The 22,665-nt window shown below is 42.4% G+C and overlaps 2 protein-coding genes across 5 annotated transcripts in view; both read left to right on the plus strand.

Annotated features, from left to right (window-relative positions):
• The window catches only part of LOC135523517 (suppressor of cytokine signaling 7-like), a 10,040-nt gene extending 7,597 nt beyond the window's left edge, over positions 1 to 2,443 (plus strand). For both annotated transcript variants that reach the window (XM_064950265.1, XM_064950273.1), the window contains one exon: positions 1 to 2,443. This exon is cut by the window's left edge and continues 237 nt beyond it. The gene's annotated coding sequence lies outside the window, so the exon portion shown is untranslated.
• A 1,009-nt stretch (positions 2,444 to 3,452) lies between these two features.
• On the plus strand, positions 3,453 to 16,951 carry LOC135523531 (transcription factor Sp2-like). 3 transcript variants are annotated; one of them, XM_064950285.1, is made up of 8 exons: positions 3,453 to 3,522; positions 4,672 to 4,748; positions 10,656 to 11,357; positions 11,656 to 11,853; positions 12,565 to 12,850; positions 13,105 to 13,285; positions 14,758 to 14,951; positions 15,445 to 16,951. In XM_064950285.1, the coding sequence occupies exons 1-8, from the start codon at positions 3,453 to 3,455 to the stop codon at positions 15,543 to 15,545; spliced, it is 1,809 nt and encodes a 602-aa protein (XP_064806357.1). In that variant the 3' UTR covers positions 15,546 to 16,951. The 3 variants fall into 3 exon arrangements, with proteins under 3 accessions (XP_064806357.1, XP_064806373.1, XP_064806365.1); XM_064950301.1 differs by having other exon boundaries at positions 3,517 to 3,544; XM_064950293.1 differs by lacking the exon at positions 3,453 to 3,522 and having other exon boundaries at positions 3,529 to 4,748.
• Positions 16,952 to 22,665: the final 5,714 nt, after the last annotated feature.

Here is a 22,665-nt window from a genome sequence, read left to right on the forward strand (position 1 = left end):
TTGACTTTGTTTGACCAATGAGAGTAGAAAGGGACAGAAGTGGAATGCTGGAGAATTGTCCATACGGCGGGCACACATGGGACAGGGACAAAAAAGGACACAGCCTCATTGAGAACGGACAGGAGAACGGACTCTTCGAGCCTGTAAACAACCTGAAAACAAAAAACAACAACTTGAACCTAGACTTTGAATCGATCCCTAGACAGATATTCACTGTACCTATGAACTGAAGTTGATGCACTGGTCCATTTGTACTACTATTTTTTCCAATTATCATAATTTCCTTGTTTTCTTCCCTCCTGTTGCTATGAGGGTTGTTGTGGACTCCAATTGGCCCACAGGAGGCCATGGTTGATCTTTGTTTGTTGGTTTTAATTGTCAAAAAAATCCCTGATTGTAACTTGCTCATCATTCTGTTCCTCCGTACCCCAAGCTGGCCACAGGCTCAGCATTTTCAGTAAAAGAGAAAAAATATGGCTTCCCTCTTTTGCACAATCATTTTTAATTGACTGAAATAAAGTGTTAGTAGGTGCCAGGCGCACCGGTTTGAGTGTGCCAAGAACTGCAACGCTGCTGGGTTTTTCACGCTCAACAGTTTCCTGTGTGTATCAACAATGGTCCATCGCCCCAAAGGACATCCAGCCAACTTAACAAAACTGTGGGAAGCTTTGGAGTCAACATGGTCCAGCATCCCTGTGGAACACGCTTCACACCTTGTAGAGTCCATGCCCCAACGAATTGAGACCGTTCTGAGGGTAATGCACACCTCAATCCACACATACAGTTGAAGTCGGAAGTTTACATTTAAACTCAGTTTTTCACAATTCCTGACATTTAATCTGAGTAAATAATTCCTGTTTTAGGTCAGTTAGGATCACCACTTTATTTTAAGAATGTGAAATGTCAGAATAATAGTAGAGAGTGATTTATTTCAGCTTTTATTTCTTTCATCACATTCCCAGTGGGTCAGAGGTTTACATACACTCAATTAGTAGTTGGTAGCATTGCCTTTAAATTGTTTAACTTGGGTCAAACGTTTCAGGTAGCCTTCCACAAGCTTCCCACAATAAGTTGAGTGAATTTTGGCCCATTCCTCCTGACAGAGCTGGTGTAACTGAGTCAGGTTTATAGGCCTCCGTGCTCGCACGCTTTTTCAGTTCTGCCCACAAATCTTCTATAGGATTGAGGTCAGGGCTTTTTGATGGCCACTCCAATACTTTGACTTTGTTGTCCTTAAGTGATTTTGCTACAACTTTGTAAGTATGCTTGGGGTCATTGTCCATTTGGAAGACCCATTTGCGTCCAAGCTTCCTGACTGATGTCTTGACTGATGTCAATTAGCCTGTCAGAAGCTTCTAAAGCTATGACATCATTTTATGGAATTTTCCAAGCTGTTTAAAGGCACAGTCAACTTAGTGTATGTAAACTTCTGACCCACTGGAATTGTAATACAGTGAATTATAAGTGAAATAATAATCTGTCTGTCAACATGCACAAAGTAGATGTCCTAACTGACTTGCCAAAACCATAGTTTGTTAATAAGAAATCTGTGGAGTGGTAGAAAAACGAGTTTTAAGTGTATGTAAACTTCCGACTTCAACTGTACATAGTGACACATGACCACTGATACACTCATGCAGGCCTTCATGAGGGAGGGGGGAGGGGACGGCACAAATAAATTTTAGGAGGTTGATCCTAATGTTTGGGACACTCAGTGTATGTCAATTCCCTGTGTAAGTGTTTTTGCGGTAATGATGAACATGGCCCTTTCAATCCATACAGATTGATGTAATAATTAAGTAGTAGTGTAAACAGCATCAATGTCAAATGTTTTTACTCCATCATACACTCTTGATAACTAAACTACCAATGACAACACACACCCTGTTGTATAATCGTCGGGACAAGAGGCATGCAAAGCATAATGGCAATGTCAATCTTAACACAGAATAGTTTTTAACACTTGCACTTGACAAAAACATCAACTCATCCTGTAATTTTGACTGCTTTGCTTTTTAGTTCCCCCCTACCAAACATATGCTTATTTCATTGTGCCCCTTTTTCATTGTGATCCTATTCACACACACACACACACACACACACACACACACACAGGAAGGAAGGATGATTTTAGGAGAATGAGGACTGCTCAAACACACATGCTTGTTGGGGGCCAACTTAATGGATGGACAACACATGAACTTGGCATCTAACTATGCCAGCAGTATTGGTGATTTGCCTCTATAGAGAGAATCCAGTTGTGTAAATGGGTTTGTGATTATATATTGAAATAGGAAATTGGATAAGAAGGTCCAGCAGGTCTACACTAAGGGTTTAATTATTTGATATTTTCAATTCTGAGCTGAATTTTTTTGTATAATTATTTTACTGATTGTGTTGAAATAGAAATGACCCTAACCATGAACTGGTCTCTTGTTGCTGACTGGTTTCAAATTCTTGCCCATACTCTATACCCATCAAACTCAACTCTGGACCTTGAAGCCAGTTCCACTGCTTGTTTTCATCGTTCACCTCTAATCAGGGACTGATTTAGATGAGGTGGTAAAATGAATGATCAGGTAGAACAGAGCACTTGCAGGCTTCCGGACCTTGTAGGGTAAGACTTGAATACACCTTCTCTAAAGGCGTATTATCCATGTCATATATCAAATCAGCCTAAAAATGGTAGGCCACCAGGTGCTAGTGCAAAGTGGTACTATAATGTTTTAATAAGCAGAAAGACACGTCTGATAGTTCCCTTAGACATCATTTTGCAAGCTTGATAATTGTGCATAATAAGCCTATTTTGCATGCACTCAATGATCGCGCTACTACACCTGTAAAAGATGACTAATGACTGGGATATTCATATAGGTGTAGGTGAGTATTTAGAAAACATGTTATTACTATAGATTACCTGAGGATCTACATCACTACAGATCAGCTGTAATTTAGTTTGAGTGACAGAAACAAGTTTGTAACAGCTTGCCCTGTGCCCTTATCAGCACTGCCTTCATACCTCGTCATCCGTAAACCTTATTGTGTGTTGACTATGACAGACTGAGTATAGCCTGTCCATTCTAATAACATACTGTATCTGTGCTTTTGTCGTAGGTATTACCTGAATCAAATGGCTTAAAACAAGCTCATTGATCAAAATGGATGTCATTCTGAGTTTGACCGATTTGTCCCATAGAGCTCTTATTGGACATTATAGACGTCATTTAAATGTAAAACCAGTATAATAGGCCCTTTGCCTGGTCCACCTTTCCCTTAAAACCCACCCCATTGACCATAATCTATATACTCCATTGGTTAAAATAGCGTCCATCGACGGTTGTGTGAGGTTTCATGTTTTTCATTGGCTAAATTGAATTTCAATCACATTGAGAGCTCGCGTCTATTGGCTGGCCTGGGCATCCTTCATTCAACAATAGCGCGTGGATTGGTCCATGAGCGTGGGCGGAATCTTCCAGGGGCTTGCTCTTGAATGCTCACGGAGAGCGAGTGTCGTCATGAGCGGTGGGTAGGAATTAAAACATTGGTATTTGTATTGCATTGTACTTCGTAAAACAATTTGGTCTGTGTTAAAGAAAACACATCGAACAGTTTGAGCTGGAATTTCCTTATGTTTGCGGTTGAGTAGGAGCATTGTGCAAGCCAGCTATGCACTTCCGGAAAAGGGCTGCTTTTTTTCCAGTATCAAAGAGTTTGATTTGCTACGCGTATCTAGCTTAGCATACTAGCCAGTAAAGCTGAATCCTGTTTGTAATTCCAGCTACTGTTAGCTATACATTGATGATAATCATTTTCGATATTACACATTAAAACAAATTCCACATGCATGTATCGCAATGGGCTGTTTGTTCCACTCACTTTGAAAAGTCTGCTGCACGAGAAAGTATTTTGCAATACCAGCTAATTGTTTCATTTCTGACTTCCAGATAGCTTCTTGCAAACGAAATGGTGTGCTGGCTATCTGTGTACGTTTGATGGCGACGCTATTTTCAGGCCGCGCTCCAAAAAAAATTCTAAGCATGAAATATCCCATTTTAAAGAGGCAGTCACATTGGTCATGATTGCAAACTGACCCCAATAATCCACAGTGCATATTATTTGTACAGTCCAATTTTTGTATTAATACTCTCGCGATACATTATCATGCTTGAGCTATTTGTGAGGTTGCGTGAGAATTCAGCCAGGTACAGTAGCCACCAACTCACTGTACACAAGTAGTAGCTCTCTGCTGTGCCCATTTGCTAGCTAGCATACTGTATTTTTTTAGGGCCTTTTAATTCTGTAGACTAGGAGTTGTAGTTCGCAATGCACGAGTCTGACTATCTTTTATTGGCATAGACCCGCACTTTTAGTACGGATTAAAGGTCACGCAATTTACACCAAAGTCTGATGTGACTGGCATTCACGGGGTGGTAGCTAGCCAGGCACAACTAATCTATTAGAGTTGCAGTGCTCATTTTCCTTTGTGTACTGTGTCTTATTTGAATGACTTTGCATGCGTTTAGGGCAAAACAGCTCCCTCGGATTTAATAATTTCCTGAATCTCTGCAGCAGACGTATTGACAGTGACCTGCATTATTATTGGTACTTGAAATGTTTTTGGTACTTGACTAATTACAGTATATGCAATGTGTGTTTCCATGTATGTTGCAGATCAACAGGACAGCATGGCCACCACTGTTGCTGTCAGTCCCAGCGAGTATCTCCAACCCTCTGCCACTTCCTCTCAAGTGAGTCACAGTTAGACCACTTCCTGCTTGTTCTCAGATGTGTAAATATCACCCAGTGGTGTCTTAAAAGTAACCAAGGGGTTCATTATTTGACTAAAGCGTGAATACTGAGTACAGCAATGCCATCCTATTGTGAATTTTGAAGTTTGCAGTTTGTATTTTATTGGTTGCCAATGGTGAGATGTAGCTTAACCTCCTGTATGTAAACTGTGTTCCACCGAGGGCTGTGTGAAATTCATGATAACCCTCTATTTGTAAAAAAAAAAAAAAAAAACTTTTTCTCCAAGCTTTGTTGCACAAGAGTCACTCCACTTCAAAAAGCACAAGAAAGAGCATTGACACCCACCATCTCCGATTGTTCAGAAATCAGTTCTGTAATTAGAAACGGATAGGATTAGCATTCCTGAAATGTTTTGTTGCAATGTAATTTGATATCTGAGAAGTAAAGCCGATTGATGGCACCCAAATTGGCCATTTTAATTTATAAGATTCATATCTTCAATAATTATAGTACCTAACATCGAATTTGGACCTTAATTCTACCTAACAATGAGTAAGACATGAGGAATCCAGTAAAATTATCAAAAGCCACCCACGGACCCCCCCCACGCCAAGCCCACCTCAACAACCAGTATACGGTATCAGTTCTCTAGCTCTAACAAGTAGTATGGAGCTGCTGCTTGGAGTATTGTTTCTTCAACGTTTCTAATATATAATATTACCGTTCAAAAGTTTGGGGTCATTTAGAAATGTCCTTGTTTTTGGAAGAAAAACATTTTTTACCCCATTAAAATGACATCAAATTGATCAGAAATACAGTGTAGACATTGTTAATGTTGTAAATGACTACAGTCGTGGGCAAACGTTTTGAGAATGACAAATTAATTTCCACAAAGTTTGCTGCTTCAGTGTCTTTAGATATTTTTGCCAGATGGAATACTGAAGTATAATTACAAGTATTTTATAAGTGTCAAAGGCTTTTATTGACAATTACATGAAGTTGATGCAAAGAGTCAATATTTGCAGTGTTGACCCTTCCCTTTCAAGACCTCTGCAATCTGCCCTGGCATGCTGTCAATTAACTTCTGAGCCACATCCTGACTGATGGCAGCCCATTCTTGCATAATCAATGCTCGGAGGTGGTCAGAATTTGTGGGTTTTTGTTTGTCCACCCGCTTCTTGAGGATTGACCACAAGTTCTCAATGGGAATAAGGTCTGGGGAGTTTCCTGGCCATGGACCCAAAATATTGATGTATTGTTCCCCGAGCCACTTTGTCATCACTTTTGCCTTATGGCAAGGTGCTCCATCACGCTGGAAAAGGCATTGTTCATCACCAAACTGTTCCTGGATGGTTGGGAGAAATTGCTCTCGGAGGATGTGTTGGTACCATTCTTTATTCATGGCTGTGTTCTTAGGCATAATTGTGAGTGAGCCCACTTCCTTGGCTGAGAAGCAACCCCACACATGACTGGTCTCAGGATGCTTTACTCTTGGCATGACACAGGACTGATGGTTGCACTCACCTTGTCTTCTCCAGACAAGCTTTTTTTCGGATGCCCCAAACAATCGGAAAGGGGATTCATCAGAGAAAATTACTTTACCCCAGTCCTCAGCAGTCCAATCCCTGTACATTTTGTAGAATATCAGTCTGTCCCTGATGTTTATCCTGGAGAGAAGTGGCTTCTTTGCTGCCCTTCTTGACACCAGGCCATCCTCCAAAAGTCTTCGCCTCACTATGTGTGCAGATGCACTCACACCTGCCTGCTGCCATTACTGAGCAAGCTCTCTACTGGTGGTGCCCTGATCCTGCAGCTGAATCAACTTAAGGAGACGGTCCTGGTGCTTGCTGGACTTTCTTGGGCGCCCTGAAGCCTTCTTCACAACAATTGAACCGCTCTCCTTGAAGTTCTTGATGATATGATAAATGGTTGATTTAGGTGCAATCTTACTGGCAGCAATATCCTTGCCTGTGAAGCCCTTTTTGTGCAAAGCAATGATGTCAGGTAATCATGGTTGACAGAGGAAGAACAATGATTCCAAGCACCACCCTCATTTTGAAGCTTCCGGTCTGTTATTCGAACTCAATCAGCATGACAGAGTGATCTCCAGCCTTGTCCTCGTCAACACTCACATGTGTTAACGAGAGAATCATGATCTCCAGCCTTGTCCTCGTCAACACTCACATGTGTTAACGAGAGAATCACTGACATAATGTCAGCTGGTCCTTTTGTGGCAGAGCTGAAATGCAGTGGAAATGTTTTTTGGAGATTCAGTTAATTTGCATGGCAAAGAGGGACTTTGCAATTCATATGATCACTCTTCATAACATTCTGGAGTATATGCAAATTGCCATCATACAAACTGAGGCAGCAGACTTTGTGAAAATTTGTGTCATTCTCAAAACTTTTTGCCACAACTGTATTGTAGCTGGAAACGGCTGATTTTGTATTTTTATGGAATATCTACATAGGCATACAGAGTCCCATTATCAGCAACCATCACTCCTGTGTTCCAATGGCACGTTGTGTTAGCGAATCCAAGTTTATAATTTTAAAAGTGTAATTGATCACTAGAAACCCCTTTTGCAATTATGTTAGCACAGCTGAAAACTTGTGATTTAAAGAAGCAATAAAACTGGCCATTAGACTAGTTCAGTAGAAAGAGGAGTGGGAGGTGTGTGTGTGTGTGTGTGTGTGTGTGTGTGTGTGTGTGAGAATCAGGTGATGTTTTTTTTCTATGTTCGGAGAAATTAGCCATTGAAGTCGCTTGCATTCTTTACCATCTATTAGTGTGAAAGTACCAAGATTTTTCCTGTTGCCGCTGTTCCTTCTACTGCCACCACAACCTTTTATCAATTTTGCTGGTCTGTTGTGTTTCAAATCAAATTTTATTTGTCACATGCGCCGAATACAACAGGCGTAGGTAGACCTTAGGGTAAAATGCTTACTTACAAGACCCTAACCAACAATGCGGTTTGAAAAAAATATGGATAACTATAAGAGGTAAAAGTAACAAGTAATTAAAGAGCAGCAGTAAAATAATAATAGTGAGACTATATACCGGGGAGTACCAATACAGAGTCGATGTGTGGGGGCACCGGATAGTTGAGGTAGTATGTACATGTAGGTAGAGTTATTAAAGTGACTATGCATAGATGACAACAGAGAGTAGCAGTGGTGTAAAGAGGGGGTGGGGGTGCACTGCAATTAGTCTGGGTTGCCATTTGACTAGATGGTCAGGAGTCTTATGGCTTGGGGGTAGAAGCTGTTTAGAAGCCTCTTGGTCCTAGACCGCTTGCTGTGCGATAGCAGAGAGAACAGTCTATGACTAGGGTGGCTGGAGTCTTCAACAATTTTTAGGGCATTCCTCTGACACGCCTGGTATAGCGGTCCTGGATGGCAGGAAGCTTGGCCCCAGTGATGTACTGGGCCGTTCGCACTACACGCCTTGTGCCTTGAGGTCGGAGGCCGAGCAATTGTCATACCAGGCAGTGATGCAACCAATCAGGATGCTCTCGATGTTGCAGCTGTAGAACCTTCTGAGGACCCATGCCAAATCTTTTCAGTCTCTTGAGGGGGAATAGGTTTTGTCGTGTCCTCTTCACGACTGTCTTGGTGTGATTGGACCATGTTAGTTTGTTGTTGATGTGGACACCAAGCAACTTGAAGCTCTCAACCTGTTCCACTACAGTCCTGTCGATGAGAATGGGGGCGTGCGCGGTCCTCCTTTTCCTGTAGTCCACAATCATCTCCTTTTTCTTGATCACCTTGAGGGAGAGATTGTTGTCCTGGAACCACACTGCCAGGTCTTTGACCTCCTCCCTATAGACTGTCTCATTGTTGTCAGTGATCAGACCTACCACTGTTGTGTCCTCGGAAAATGATGATATTGGAGTCATGCTTAGCCACGCAGTAGTGGGTAAATGGGGAGTACAGGAAGGGACTAAGCACGCACCCCCGAGGGGCCCCCATGTTGAGGATCAGCGTGGCAGATGTGCTGTTGCCTACCCTTGCCACCTGGGGGCGGCCCGTCAGGAAGTCCAGGATCGAGTTGCAGAGAGCGGTGTTTAGTCCCTGGGTCTTTAGCTTTGTGATGAGCTTTGAGGGCACTATGGTGTTGAACGCTGACCTGTAATCAATGAACAGCATTCTCACGTAGGTGTTCCTTTTGTCCAGGTGGGAAAGGGCAGTATGGAGTGCAATATAGATTGCGTCATCTGTGGATCTGTTGGGGTGGTATGCAAATTGGAGTGGGTCTAGGGTTTCTGGGATGATGGTGTTGATGTGAGCCATGACCAGCCTTTCACTGCCCTTCGTGGCTACATACGTGAGTGCTACGGGTTGGTAGTCATTTAGGCAGGTTACCTTGGTGTTCTTGGGCACGGACTATGGTGGTCTGCTTGAAACATGTAGGTATTACAGACTCGGTCAGGGAGAGGTTGAAAATGTCAGTGAATACAATTGTCAGCGCAGCGCATGCTTGTAGTACACGTCCTGGTAATCCGTCGGGCCTTGCAGCCTTGTGAATGTTGACCTGTTTAAAGGACTTATTCACATTGGCTATCACAGTCGTCCGGAACAGTTGTTGCTCTCATGCATGCTTCAGTGTCTAAGTGCACATAGAAGTCATTTAGCTTGTCTGGTAGGATCGTGTCATTGGGCAGCTCGCGGCTGGGCTTCCCTTTGTAGTCCGTAATAGTTTGCAAGCCCTGCCACATCCAACGAGCGTCGGAGCCGGTGTAGTAGGATTCAATCTTAGTCCTGTATTGACGCTTTGCCTGTTTGATGGTTTGTTGGAGGGCATAGCGGGATGTCCTATAAGCATCCGAGTTAGAGTCCCACTCCCTTTAAAACGGCAGCTCTACCCTTTAGCTCAGTGCGGATGTTTCCTGTAGTCCATGGCTTCTGGTTGGGCTAGGTACGTACGGTTACTGTTACTGTGGGGACGACGTCATCAATGCACATATTGATGAAGACGATTACCGAGGTGGTATACTCCTCAATGCCATTGGATGAATCCCAGAACATATTCCAGTCTGCTAGCGAAATAGTCCTGTAGCTTAGTATTTGCATCATCTGACCACTTCCGTATTGGAATAGTCGCTGGTACTTCCTGCTTTAGTTTTTGCTTGTAAGCAGGAATCAGGAGGATATTATTATGGTCAGATTTGCCAAATGAAGGGTGAAGGAGAGCTTCGTACGCGTCTCTGTGTGTGGAGTCAAGGTGGTCTAGATTTATTCCCCCTCTGGTTGCACATGTAACATGCTGGTAGAAATTAGGTAAAAAGGATTTGTTTCCCTGCATTAAAGTCCCCGGCCACTAGGAGTACCGCCTCTCGATTAGCATTTTCCTGTTTGCTTATGGCCTTATACAGCTCGTTGAGTGCGATCTTAGTGCCATCATCGGTTTGTTGTGGTAAATAGACATCTTTGAAAAATATAGATGAAAACCTCAAGTCTTCCTTAATATTAGATTTTGCGCACCAGCTGTTATTGACAAATAGACAGACCGCCACCCCTTGTCTTACCGGAGGCATCTGTTAAGTCTTGCCGATGCACAGAACCCAGCCAGCTGTATATTATCCATGTTGTCGATCTGCCACGACTCATAGGAAACATAAGATATTACAGTTTTTAATGTCCCGTTGGTAAGATAGTCTTGAACTGAGCTCATCCAGTTTATTCTTCAATGACTTGCCGTTGGCCAATACGACGGATGGTAGAGGCGGGTTACCCACTCACCGGCGAATTCTCACAAGGCACCTGGCCCTGTGTCCCCTGTATCGGCGTCGCTTCTTCATGCAAATGACGGGGATTTCGCCCGGGTCTGGTATCAACAGTAAATCCTTTGTGTCCAACTTGTTCCACCCCGAACTATTTGTCTCTCTCTCTCTCATCCTGTACAGGACTCCCAGCCCTCCCCACTGGCCCTCCTGGCCGCCACCTGCAGTAAGATCGGCCCCCCTGCCGCTCAGGCCCCTGTCAGCGCCCCTCCTGCCCAACCCCAACCTCGCCGTCTCCTCCCCATCAAACCCGCCCCCATCGCTCCCGCCCCTCCCAAAAACCTGGGCTTCCTGTCCGCTAAAGGAAATGTGATCCAGCTGCCAGCGGGCCTGGGCTCCAACAGCCCCGGCACCCCCATCGTCCTCACCATCCAGCAGAGCCCTGGCCGCTCGAATCAAACATCCAACATCCAGTACCAGGTGATGCCGCAGCTGGGAGGCACACAGACCATCCAGATGATGCAGCAGGGCGGACAGATCCAGCTCATCCCGGGTACCAACCAGGCCATCATCACCACGCCCATGACGGTCCCCCAGCCGCAACCCGCTACCGCGCCCATCACCCCGCAGAAGACGGTGGCCATCAAGCCGTCCCCCAGGGGGCGGAAACCCAATGCAGCCAACGTGGTGCGGCTGCCTAGCGGGCTCACGCTGCCCCTCAACGTAGCCACCGGAGAGGAGCCAGCGGAAGCTCCTCCCCCTCCAACGAAGGGCAGACGAGGAAGGAAGAAGCTGGTGGCAGCAGCCCCTCCACCACAGACCACCTCTCCGCCCCCCGAGCAGATGGAGACGATATTGTTAGAAGCCGGGGAGAATATTATTCAGGTATGTTTGTTGTTCTGCTGCATTTGGTGTAGGGTCAACCATGACTTGTGGACTAGTTCACTTGCTTGATTGGGCTACAAATGGGTACTAATTACTGAATATGTCTACAATGCTTGTGAGTGAGTGTAAATGAGTAATGATTTCATCTGTATTTCTCAAACTCAAAGTGCTATGCTTTACATGAGGGTTATCCTACTCTATCAACCCTTCAACCTCCAGAATTGGGGTCCCTGTATGAGTAAGTATTGGACAGATTTAGGTCTGTGTCTCATTGCTGCTCTCCCGGTGTTCTCCCCAGGCGGGTAACCAGCTCCTGATCGTGCAGAACACCGGGTCAGGCCAGCAGCAGCTGGTGCAGTTGGTGCAGCAGAAACAGGAGCAGCAGGTGGTCCAGATTCCCCAGCAGGCCCTGAAGGTGGTGCAGGCCGCCTCCGCCACCCTGCCTCAGGTCCCCCAGAGACAGCCTGCACCCAGCCTGCAACCAGAGCCCACTCAGGTACACACACACACAAGTTGTTAGAGATCATCAATGTAGCACTCTCAGCAAACTGACAGATATAGGAGTTACTCAAAGTAGTTAGTTAGGATGCGAGGTGATTTGTCGATTGGCAACTTCAGACTGACCTATGTCGTCATGCACACAGGCCACATACGCAGTACTCTTACAGATGCTGCATGCACACCACCTCTCTACACTCACTCCAGGCTACCCACATGTTTATTCTTTTTATTTTTGTGTATGTAACCTTGTTAAATAGGCAAGTCAGTTAAGAACAAATTCTTATTTACAATGACGGCCTACCAAAAGGCAAAAGGCCTCCTGCGGGGACGGTGGCTGGGATTAAAAATAAAGGACAAAACGCACATCGCGACATGAGACAACACTACATAAAGAAAGACCTAAGACAACAACACAGCATGGTAGCATCACAACATGGTAGCAGCACAAAACATGGTACAAACATTATTGGGCACAGACAACAGCACAAACGGCATGAAGTTTGAGACAACAGTACATCACGTCAAGCAGCCACAGCTGTCAGTAAGAGTGTCCATGATTGAGTATTGATTGATTGCACATGCGCTTTCCAAACAGCTGAAATGTAATGAAACCATAAAAGTGGAAGTGGGCCCTTTTAATACAGAAATGTGTCCTAATCTGACAGACTTGTTCCATGTTAGTCTGACACCCCTGTGCTCCTCTCAGCTGCTGATCAAAACAGCATCAGGCGAATGGCAGACTGTGCAGCTCCAGGAAACCACAGTTTCCACGCCCTCCAGCATGGTCACCACCACACTGTCTTCCGTGGGGGCCACCAAGAGAACACTGGCGGGGGGCAGGAAGGAGAGGACCCTACCAAAAATAGCTCCGGCGGGGGGGATGATAGCGTTGAACGCGGCCCAGCTCTCCTCGGCGGGCCAAGCCGTACAGACTATTAACATTAACGGGGTCCAGGTGCAAGGGGTGCCCGTCACCATCACCAATGCAGGAGGTGTGTGTGTGTTCGTGACAAATATAAAAAGTGCTTGACCACATCCATTTCCACTCTATTTCCATACTGTCTTCCTTTAAAAACGTTTTTCATTCCAATGGATTTTTAGCAAGCTAATGGAGGCCTGCATGTGTGTGTCAGTGGTCATGTGTCAGTATGTGTGTGTGGATTGGGGTGTGCATGTCTGTGTAAAGTAGCTTTATATGTTTATTATACATGTGCAAGATGTTAAAATGTCTCTACTGTTCTTTCAGGGCAGCAGCACCTGACAGTGCAGACGGTGCAGGGCGGGGCCCTCCAGCTGGGCGGCGTGACCTCCCAGGGCCACCAGGTGCAGATGGAGCAGACTCTGGCTCTAGAGCTGCAGGGCCAGCCTGGGGAGAAGAAACGCCGCATGGCCTGCACCTGCCCCAACTGTAAGGACGCAGAGAAGAGGCAAGTGGCTCTTACTAGCAAACTAGAGACAGGCCTGAGCACCTGGTGGGAAAAAGCATTAGATACCGTATTAAACCATATATATTTTTGCCAAAATGGAAAGTCTTGGTTGATGCAAACTGATACCTGTATGGCAAAAGTGTACCCTTTTGTGAGATTGGGGCAGAGAAACAACCACGATTGCAAGCAACGACTTTCCATTCTCCTGCTATTAATATCTGTGCACCAAGCAGAAATATAGTGAATACACTACATGACCAAAAGTATGTGGACACCTGTTCGTCAAACATCTCATTCCAAAATTATGGGCATTAATATGGAGTCCCCCCCCCCCTTTTCTCATATAACAGCCTCCACTCTTCTCAGAAGGCTTTCCACAAGATGTTGGAACATTGCTGCGGGGACTTGCTTCCATTCAGTCACGATTATTAGTTAGGTCGGGCTCTGATGTTGGGCGATTAGCCCTGACTCGCATTCGGAGTAACTATTTATCCCCAGGGTGTTTGATGGGATTGAGATCAGGGCTCAAGTTCTTCCACACCTATCTCGACAAACCATTTCTATATGAACCTCGCTTTGTGCTTGGGGACATTGTCATGCTGAAACAGAAAAGGGCCTTTTCCAAACTTTTGCCACAAAGTTGGAAGCACAGAATCGTCTAGAATGTCATTGTATGCTCTCGTGTTAAGATTTCCCTTCACTGGAACTACGGGGCCTAGCCTGAACCATGAAAAACAGTCCCAGACCATTATTCCTCCTCCACCAAACTTTACAGTTGGCACTATGCATTGGGTTAGGTAATGTTCTCCTGGCATCCGCCAAACCCAGATTCGTTTGTTGGACTGCCAGATGGTAAAGCATGATTCATCACTCCAGAGAACGCATTTCCAGTGTCCAATGGCGGTGAGCTTTACACCACTCCTGTCAACGCATGGCAATGCGCATGGTGATCTTAGGCTTGTGTGCGGCTGCTCGGCCATGGAAACCCATTTCATGAAGCTCTCGACTAACAGTTCTTGTGCTGACGTTGCTTCCAGAGGAACTCTGTAGTGAGTGTTACAAACGAGGACAGACGATTTTTACGCACTTCAGCACATGGTGGTCCCGTTCTGTGAGCTTGTGAGGCCTACCACTACCCGGCTGAGCCGTTGTTGATCCTAGACGTTTCCACTTCACAATAACAGCACTTACAGTTGACCGTGGAAGCTTTAGCAGGGCAGAAATTTGACGAACTGACTTGTTGGAAAGGTGGCGTTCTATGACAGTGGTACGTTGAAAGTCACTGAGCTCTTCAGTAAGGTCATTCTACTGCCAATGTTTGTCTATGGAGATTGCGTGGCGGTGTGCTTGATTTTATACATCTGTCAATAAAAGGTGTGGCTGAAATGGCCAAATCCACTCATTTGAACGGGTGACCACATACATTTGTGTGTATATAGTGTAGTTACGTTTGGGTTTTCTGTATTGTGCAGGCCCGGCGAGGTAGGGAAGAGGAAGCACATCTGTCACATCCCAGGCTGCGAGAAGACGTTCCGGAAAACCTCCCTCCTCCGGGCCCACGTGCGCCTGCACACCGGCGAGCGGCCCTTCGTCTGCAACTGGGTCTTCTGCGGCAAACGCTTCACGCGCAGCGACGAGCTACAGCGGCACGCCAGGACACACACAGGTCTGTCCACCGCAGGAGACACGCTGATACACACTGTAGGGTGAATGTAGGTCAGTCTGCAACACACACTGGGTCATGTTCAGTAAGGAGCACCGTAGCAAAATGTTTTGCAATGGATAATGACAATCATGTGTTCTTATTGGACAAGTTCAGATAGTACCGCCCCTGTTTTCAAAATGTTTTCCACCTACTGAACACACCCCAGGACACAAACACAGGAGGTACGTACACAGCAAGGTTAGCACAAGTCAGTGGACAATACTCCATATGCCAAAACATTCTGATACACCATTATGTTCACCATATGTCAGGACTTGAGCAGTACATTAACATTCAGTATGTTAAGTTTTTGGTGAAGTTTCCAGGATTCAAGCAGGCACTCAGATTTGTAGCAGAGATTCCCTTGCAGCAGAGAAGGATGGTATTGCTCTTTCATAGTTTTGTGTTATGCAGGAAAATTAAACCACTGATTTATTCTGTCTCTTCCTTGTAGGAGACAAGCGCTTCGAGTGCAACCAGTGTCAGAAACGGTTCATGAGGAGCGACCATCTCACGAAGCATTACAAAACACACATAAACACCAAGAACTTGTGAGCTGTGCTGTGCTGTATACCGACTGTATACACAGACATGTCCTGATGAACTAAACCCCATAGAGGGCCGCAGGAGAGGATACCAAGAGAGTAGTCTCATGAGGGGTGAATCCCCAAAAAGGCCCCATACGCCCTGTTCTCCTTACTCCCCCCTCAGGGGCTTCGTAGCCTGGTGTACATACCAATCCTCCCCCCACAGACTCAACTGTTCCAGTCAATTTATTAATGATAAAAAATATATATATATATAATTACGGACAGCAGGCTTACCTACATAGGCAGAATGCGTAGAACAGCGAAAGGTGGTCTCCCAGAAAGATAGGCAAGCGTGGCTGCTGTGTTCTGATGACTTCATGCTCTGAGCACCATATCCAGTCACGAGGCCTGAGAGGAATGAGAGAAAAACGGATAGATTTAGTCTACCAAAGTACCCGAGCCCAAAGGAGACTCCAGCCACTCTTGCCGTTTCTTGTTTTTCCATGTTTTATTCTTTTCAATGTTAATAATAACAAATATTATTTTTGTTGAAGCTCCAGAATAAGTTTCATTTCAAAGTTGATCCTCAAGCCCCACGGGTATCCGGGTATTTCAGTCAAACAAATCCAATTCAGTAAATTGCACTACATGCATATCATTTTACATGGTTTGAACGGTATTTGTAATTCTATTCTTGTTCAATATCAAAGTACTATTATAGATTTTTCAACAAATAAATGATTTGGTTGGAATGAACCTACATATCTGTGAGGCCTTGGTGACCACTTTGAAACCTTACACAGTTCCAGACTCTGAAAACCCAAGTTGGCAAAAGAGTTTGTGTATGTGCGTACAAACATACATTCACACATACATGGGCAAATATAGATATTTATGGTGTTCAGACATAATACCCTTTTCGGGAGTTTTTTTTTATATCAAAGATGAAAATGTAAATTAGGTTTTGGCATTTTCTTTTGTTTGAGTGAAGAGTTACACATTTATTTTGAATACACACCCCATCCTAATGAGTTTAAGTGTAGTGCATTGGTATGTGTATATCATTATGATATTAATTAAATATGTTCCAAATATTGGTCTGGCATGACAATCATGCCACAAGATGCATATAATCAACATTAAAATGCTTTCCCGGGCCTGTCATAACTTGTTTATTAAGATCCGTCTGAGGCAAATATGTTTGATAGAACATTTCTGATTCGTGTGACATAAAAAATTGACAAGCTATCCACTATTATTTATCTAAGGTTTCTGGTGTTTCGATTCCTTGAACACCCAAGGAAGGACACCAGAGCGAAACCTTTATTCATAGTATTACAATAAGTTCTGTTCAATTAATACATATTGACTGTTTATGTAGCTAACTGCATAACTAATCGGAAGGATTTATAAATGCCCCCCCCCCCCCCCCCCCAAAAAAATGGTCCTCATGCATTTTAAAATGAGATCAACATTTCATTGAATAGCCAATAGAAAAATTGTGTCCAGTATGTCTGGATGCCTTAAACTGGGCCTTGGGGACGGAAAGAAAGTCCTGCTCATATTTATGTTTGTATTGTATGTCCTGAATTTGTATATACAATGTGTCTGGGAGACACAGTAAAATGTAGGATAAAAAAGTTACACTGCCTTGTATTTTGGCCGGCCTGGCCAGAGCTGAAGGAAGTGGACTCTGTACAGTGTGAAAGGAAAATGCGTAATGTGACGTTGTATAGCTTCATTCCTGCTTTGTACACCATTACTTCTAGATGATCCCTTTTCTATCGAATTTAAAGTTGCCTTAGACAGTTGCACCCAGTATTTAAAGAGATTTCTGTCTAATTTCCAGGGAACGGCATTTGTAGAATTCCTTTTATTTTTATCTAACTTATGATACACAATGCCGATGTTTATGTGCACTGACTTGAGCCCAGGTTGAAAATGTGTGATCTTTATTTGATTTTCAAGTAATGATCAGTGGATGAGTTTTTACCTAAACTGAAAAGGTCCCAATGTTGGTCTCAGTGAACCAGGTGCTTTTCCCTCTCTAAACCTGATCTACCACAGTAATAGATTCAGATCCTGTGTGTGTCTGAAATGGCACCCTAATCCCTATATTGTGCACTACTTTCAACCACAGCCCTATGGTCTCTGGTCAGAAGTAGTGCACTATATAGGAAATAGGGTGCCATTTCAGACGTCCTTTGTTTAACAGGAGTCCTCAGATATCCAGCTATTGCCCATCTTTTATAACTTGTATTAAGGCACTTACAGGTGCTTGCTCCTTTTTTACAGTCTCCCAACCCTCCAATAAAGCATTCAAACTGTATTCTGGGTTGTCCTTCTTCGTCCAGATCCCATCAGCCTTCACAAGAGATTGCCCTCACTGAGAACCATAGGATTCATTTTTTTTTAAAGGTGTGTTTGTGTACAAGTATTTACCTGGCTGTCATTTGTTTTACATAGGGCAATAGGTAGCCTAGATGGTCGGGCCAGTAACTGAAAGGTTGCTGTTTACAATCCCTGAGCTGACAGGTGAAAAAATCTGATGTGCCCTTGAGCAAGGCACTTAACCCTAATTGCTCCTGTAAGTTGCTCTGGATAAGAGGGTCTGCTAAATCAGGGTTTCTCAAACTCGACCCTGGGGCCCGGCCCTGAGTGCAGGACCACACATCGGATTTCAAATATCCAAGTCGTCATCAAGCTTTGATTATTTGAATCAGCTGTGTAATGCTAGGGCAAAAACAAAAACTTTGGCCGAGCTTGGGAAACCCTATGCCAAATGTACATGGCTAATGAGGAAATAAAATAATTTCTTGAAGAGTGAGTAATTCCGAGCTATAGGGTCTCAGTGCTGTATCCCCTTCATGGCTTGATGTCTGGACAGTTGATTTCAGAAAAAAAGTGTGTTTTTGCTACATAATGTTCTTTAGGGTTAAAGGAAACTTAAGTCTAGTTCAGATCGATTGTCTGCGGAGCCAAGTTAACCTCACCCTTTCATGAAAAAAAAAAAAAGTAATGACCATTATGCTTTTAGGGAAAGAGGATCATTTTGACATGTATTAAACTGAAAGTTTGACCAATTCCAGTCCCGCTGCTTAGGGGGTTCAGTGTTTAAATAATGAATATCAATTTGGAGGGCAGAAATTATTAATTGTAAAGCATTAGAGTTTTAAGAATTGTTTGTGTCCAATTATTTGTGGCATTTAAAGCATATTGAAGTTAGAAGTAATAGGATTTTAAACAATAGCCTACCTGCGTGTGGTCAACTATTTCAGCACCATTTTGTGCTGCTCTGAGACAAGCATGGGGACTGGTCTTGATAAATCAATGAGATTTTTATGATCACTGGATCTCCGTTTGGGTATTGGTTAGACGACAATTAGGGTGTGGAAATGTTATGGTCTTAGTACTGTAGCCTACTCCCGACCGGTCACGTTGTACAGAGCCATATTTTCCGGAAATACCCTGAGGGTTTTGTTATTCCTGGAATAGAAACACCATAATATTAATCAATTTAATTAAGCTAAACTTAAAATTAATCCCATATCGTATGTTCTTCCAAAAAAGGTTTTAAATTCTCTAGTACAGACAATTTTGAAGACTGTCAAATGCTTCTCAAAGATGCCCTCTGGTGGTCAAATTAGCACTAACTAGCATTAATGGCAACAATGGCTGACAGTTAAATAACTTGCCATAGAATTCTGCGTCAGCCCGCAAGGTGTGCTGCAGTATGACGCAACTTTTACAGGAAGAACCACTGTAATCAAATGGCTACCCAGACTATTTTCATTTGCCCCACTCCCCCCTCTTTTACGCTGCTACTACTCTCTGTTATTATCTATGCATAGTCACTTTATTAACTCTACCTATATGTACATATTACCTCAATTACCTCGACTAACCGGTGTCCCCGCACATTGACTCTACTGGTACCCCCTGTATATAGCCTCGGTATTGTTATTTTGCTGCTGCTCTTTAATTATTTGTTACTTTTATTTATTTGTTTTTATTTATTTTTTATCTTAAAACTGAGTTGTTGGTTAAGGGCTTGTAAGTAAGCATTTCACTGTAAGGTCTACTACACCTGTTGTATTTGGCATGTGACAAAAACAATTTGATTTGATTTGGTGTTGCCTGAAAAATCTAAGCGTTTTAATATGTTATTTTGGATTACATTTGTTAATTGATTTGATGAAAATATGTTTTTCATTTTGATTTCAAATCTAGAAAGATATTGTAAATTCATTCTAATCTTTTAAAAATTTAGCAATTTTGCAATAATCTTAGGAAACCAGTACACAGTAGATGATTCAGATTAATTAGTTAATGAATTTACAACAATATAAACAAATATTTAATTTATTACAATAATATCGACTTCACCGACTGAAGAGAGGCTGGGACACAGTAGGTTCGAAAAAATCCTTAAATGTGATAGGAAAGCATCCAACAGGAAAGTGTGGTTATTGCCAGGAAGCAGACAGCGGAAGATGTTTTGCCACAGTGTGGGTATTATCAGAGGGAAAGAGGCTGAGATCTAGTGTGAGGGAGAAGGGGACACAGGAAATGAGTTTAAAGTGTATATTGAGTAGAACATCATTAGATATAGTCTCAAATATGTTGTTATTTTTTTCAAGAGCAACGGAGCTGGCAGGTAGGATTTAGTTTCTTCCTGTACCTGGCCCACCCTCCAGTACAGTAAACGGCGGTAATGCACCATATCGTTGGATGCCAACCGCCTATAAACCCCACCGAAGAAGAAGACTTCACCAACTGCATACAATTGCGAACGCTCCTTGTTTTTTTGTAAATAAATATATACTTTTTGGGGTATTAAAAAAAAATCGTATCATAACATTTCTAATTACAATACAATAACAACAAAAAAACATAGGACATCACTACACGTATATTTTCTCGGAAGAAACATAAAATAACATTAAAAGTAAAAAAAATGAATTACAACAATTGACTTTCAAATGTTAAAGTACCTTAAATAAAATAAGAAGGCCAGGGGTTACAGTTGTACAAACCTATGATAGAGCTGTAAGAAGGTCAGGGGTTACAGTTGTACAAACCTATGACAGAGCTGTAAGAAGGTCAGGGGTTACAGTTGCACAAACATATAATAGAGCTGTAAGAAGGTCAGGGGTTACAGTTGTACAAATCTATGATAGAGCTGTAAGAAGGTCAGGGGTTACAGTTGTACAAACCTATGATAGAGCTGTAAGAAGGTCAGGGGTTACAGTTGTACAAACCTATGATAGAGTTGTAAGAATACAGTGTTTTTTTTGTTATTGACTAATTCTAGAGATTTATTAAATATTGGATTTCAAGTAAAAATATATTGCATTTGGGGACAGATTTAAAATATTTGTTTTTGTGTATATACAATTTACCAGAGAGAATGAAGAAATTAACGACTTACTCAGTAGTTTTGTTTTCATTTGAATAATAACATATTACATAATTAATTGTAAATACATGGGTCTTATTGATGAAATGAAAAATGTAAATACTTAACTCGCTCCAAAATTATTTCCCAGAGTCACACATATAAAGAAGGTGTATAAACAGTTTTCCCTTCAGAAAAGGCATAGTCCTCTAAATCCTTGAATTTAGACAAGTTATTGCAAGGGTATATTTCGTGCAAGATTTTAAAGTGGATTGCTTTTACTTTTTTGACATACAAAATGTGTGAGGGAGCAACCAAGCATTCATCCATTCAATTTCAGTAATATATGCATTCAAGAAGCATTTCGCACTAGGAGAGATCATGTTCTTGGGAGTTAAACATTTATTTTATGAATGTATTATTACATTTATTTTCCAGCAGGGGGCAACCTCGAACATTAGTTGTGTATCTATCTTGACATGTTCTCCAAAACACAAATTACATTGGATTAATTAAGTAAGTCTTGAAGGTATTGCTTTGCATATAGCATTACATTATTTATAATGTATTGGGAAGTTAAATGTTTGTAAGAACTTTCTATACGAGGGTATATTTCCTTCTCTATCAAATAAATCAAGCACAGATCTAATATTTCTTTCAAACCACTTAGGAAAGAACAAATACCTGTTTTTAACAACAATATCTTTGTTGTTCCACAGAAGTGTATTGTGTGGGGAGAAGTTGTGGACAGGCTAAAAGGGCTTGTTTATGAAATTTGGAGTTTGATGGGTAATTTTGCTGAAGAATAGTTGCACATCCCAAAAAATTAAAGACCACCCAATTTCACAAAAATATGACAGGGAATTAAGTACCATATAGATTCAGAGCTAAGCATACCTCTTTTTATCCAGTTTACTTTGAAGATATTGTTGATATCAATTCAATCTAGTACTTCAAACCCACCATCAGCTCTTTGGTTTGATATTACAGACTTCTTAAGGTTGTGTTGTTTATTTTTCCATATAAAGTTTTCTTGATATCCTTGCTGGTTTGATCAGCTTCAAATAGGGATACAGCAGGGTAGACAAAACGTGACAGACCTTCTGCTTTGAACAATAAATCCCTTCCAATAATAGAGAGGTCATGTTGGAGCCAGTTATTATAGATGGATTTCGTTTTCTTTAATCTCTGAAAGAAATTGAGATATTGACAGACAATATAGTTTTTCGCCATGTGCATCTTTCACTGGAATATTCTCATTAGATTGGTACTTTGAGTTATGTAGGGACAATATTTTGCAATTATTTAAATTCCAGACCAGAAGCAGAAGGAAATTATTTGATAATATTAAGTGCAAAAGCACTTTTAGAAGCAGAGCGGTATCGTCTGTTAATTGAGATATGCATTTATTTTCCAAATATTGAAATACCCTTTCATTCAGGGTTGTTTAAAATACTAATAGATAGTAATTCCACAACAAAAATGAATAAGAACGCTGAAATAAGGCAACCATGGCGTACGCTGCGGTGAATGAAATATTTAATTGTAACTATCCATATCCATATCTTTATAAAACATATTGATAACAGAGACAAAACTAGTCCCGAAACCAAAAGTGCACATCGAAAGTATTAGCAATTTGTGTTGAATTGTATCAAATGCTTCACAAAAGTCGAGGAATAAAATAATAGCCTCGGGGTCAACTGAATCAATCAAGTCTAAAACTAACCCAATGTCACAGCTGATG

Source organism: Oncorhynchus masou, chromosome 4 (genome assembly GCF_036934945.1).
Source record: "Oncorhynchus masou masou isolate Uvic2021 chromosome 4, UVic_Omas_1.1, whole genome shotgun sequence".
Taxonomy (NCBI): domain Eukaryota; kingdom Metazoa; phylum Chordata; class Actinopteri; order Salmoniformes; family Salmonidae; genus Oncorhynchus; species Oncorhynchus masou.

What these genes read in the sequence shown, in the direction of transcription:
- LOC135523531 (XM_064950285.1), top strand. Translation starts at nt 3,453, where the DNA reads ATGAGCGTGGGCGGAATCTTCCAGGGGCTTGCTCTTGAATGCTCACGG. An exon ending in CCGGGGAGAATATTATTCAG is followed by an intron (nt 11,358 to 11,655) that starts GTATGTTTGTTG and finishes TGTTCTCCCCAG; the next exon opens with GCGGGTAACCAGCTCCTGAT. An exon ending in CACCATCACCAATGCAGGAG is followed by an intron (nt 12,851 to 13,104) that starts GTGTGTGTGTGT and finishes CTGTTCTTTCAG; the next exon opens with GGCAGCAGCACCTGACAGTG.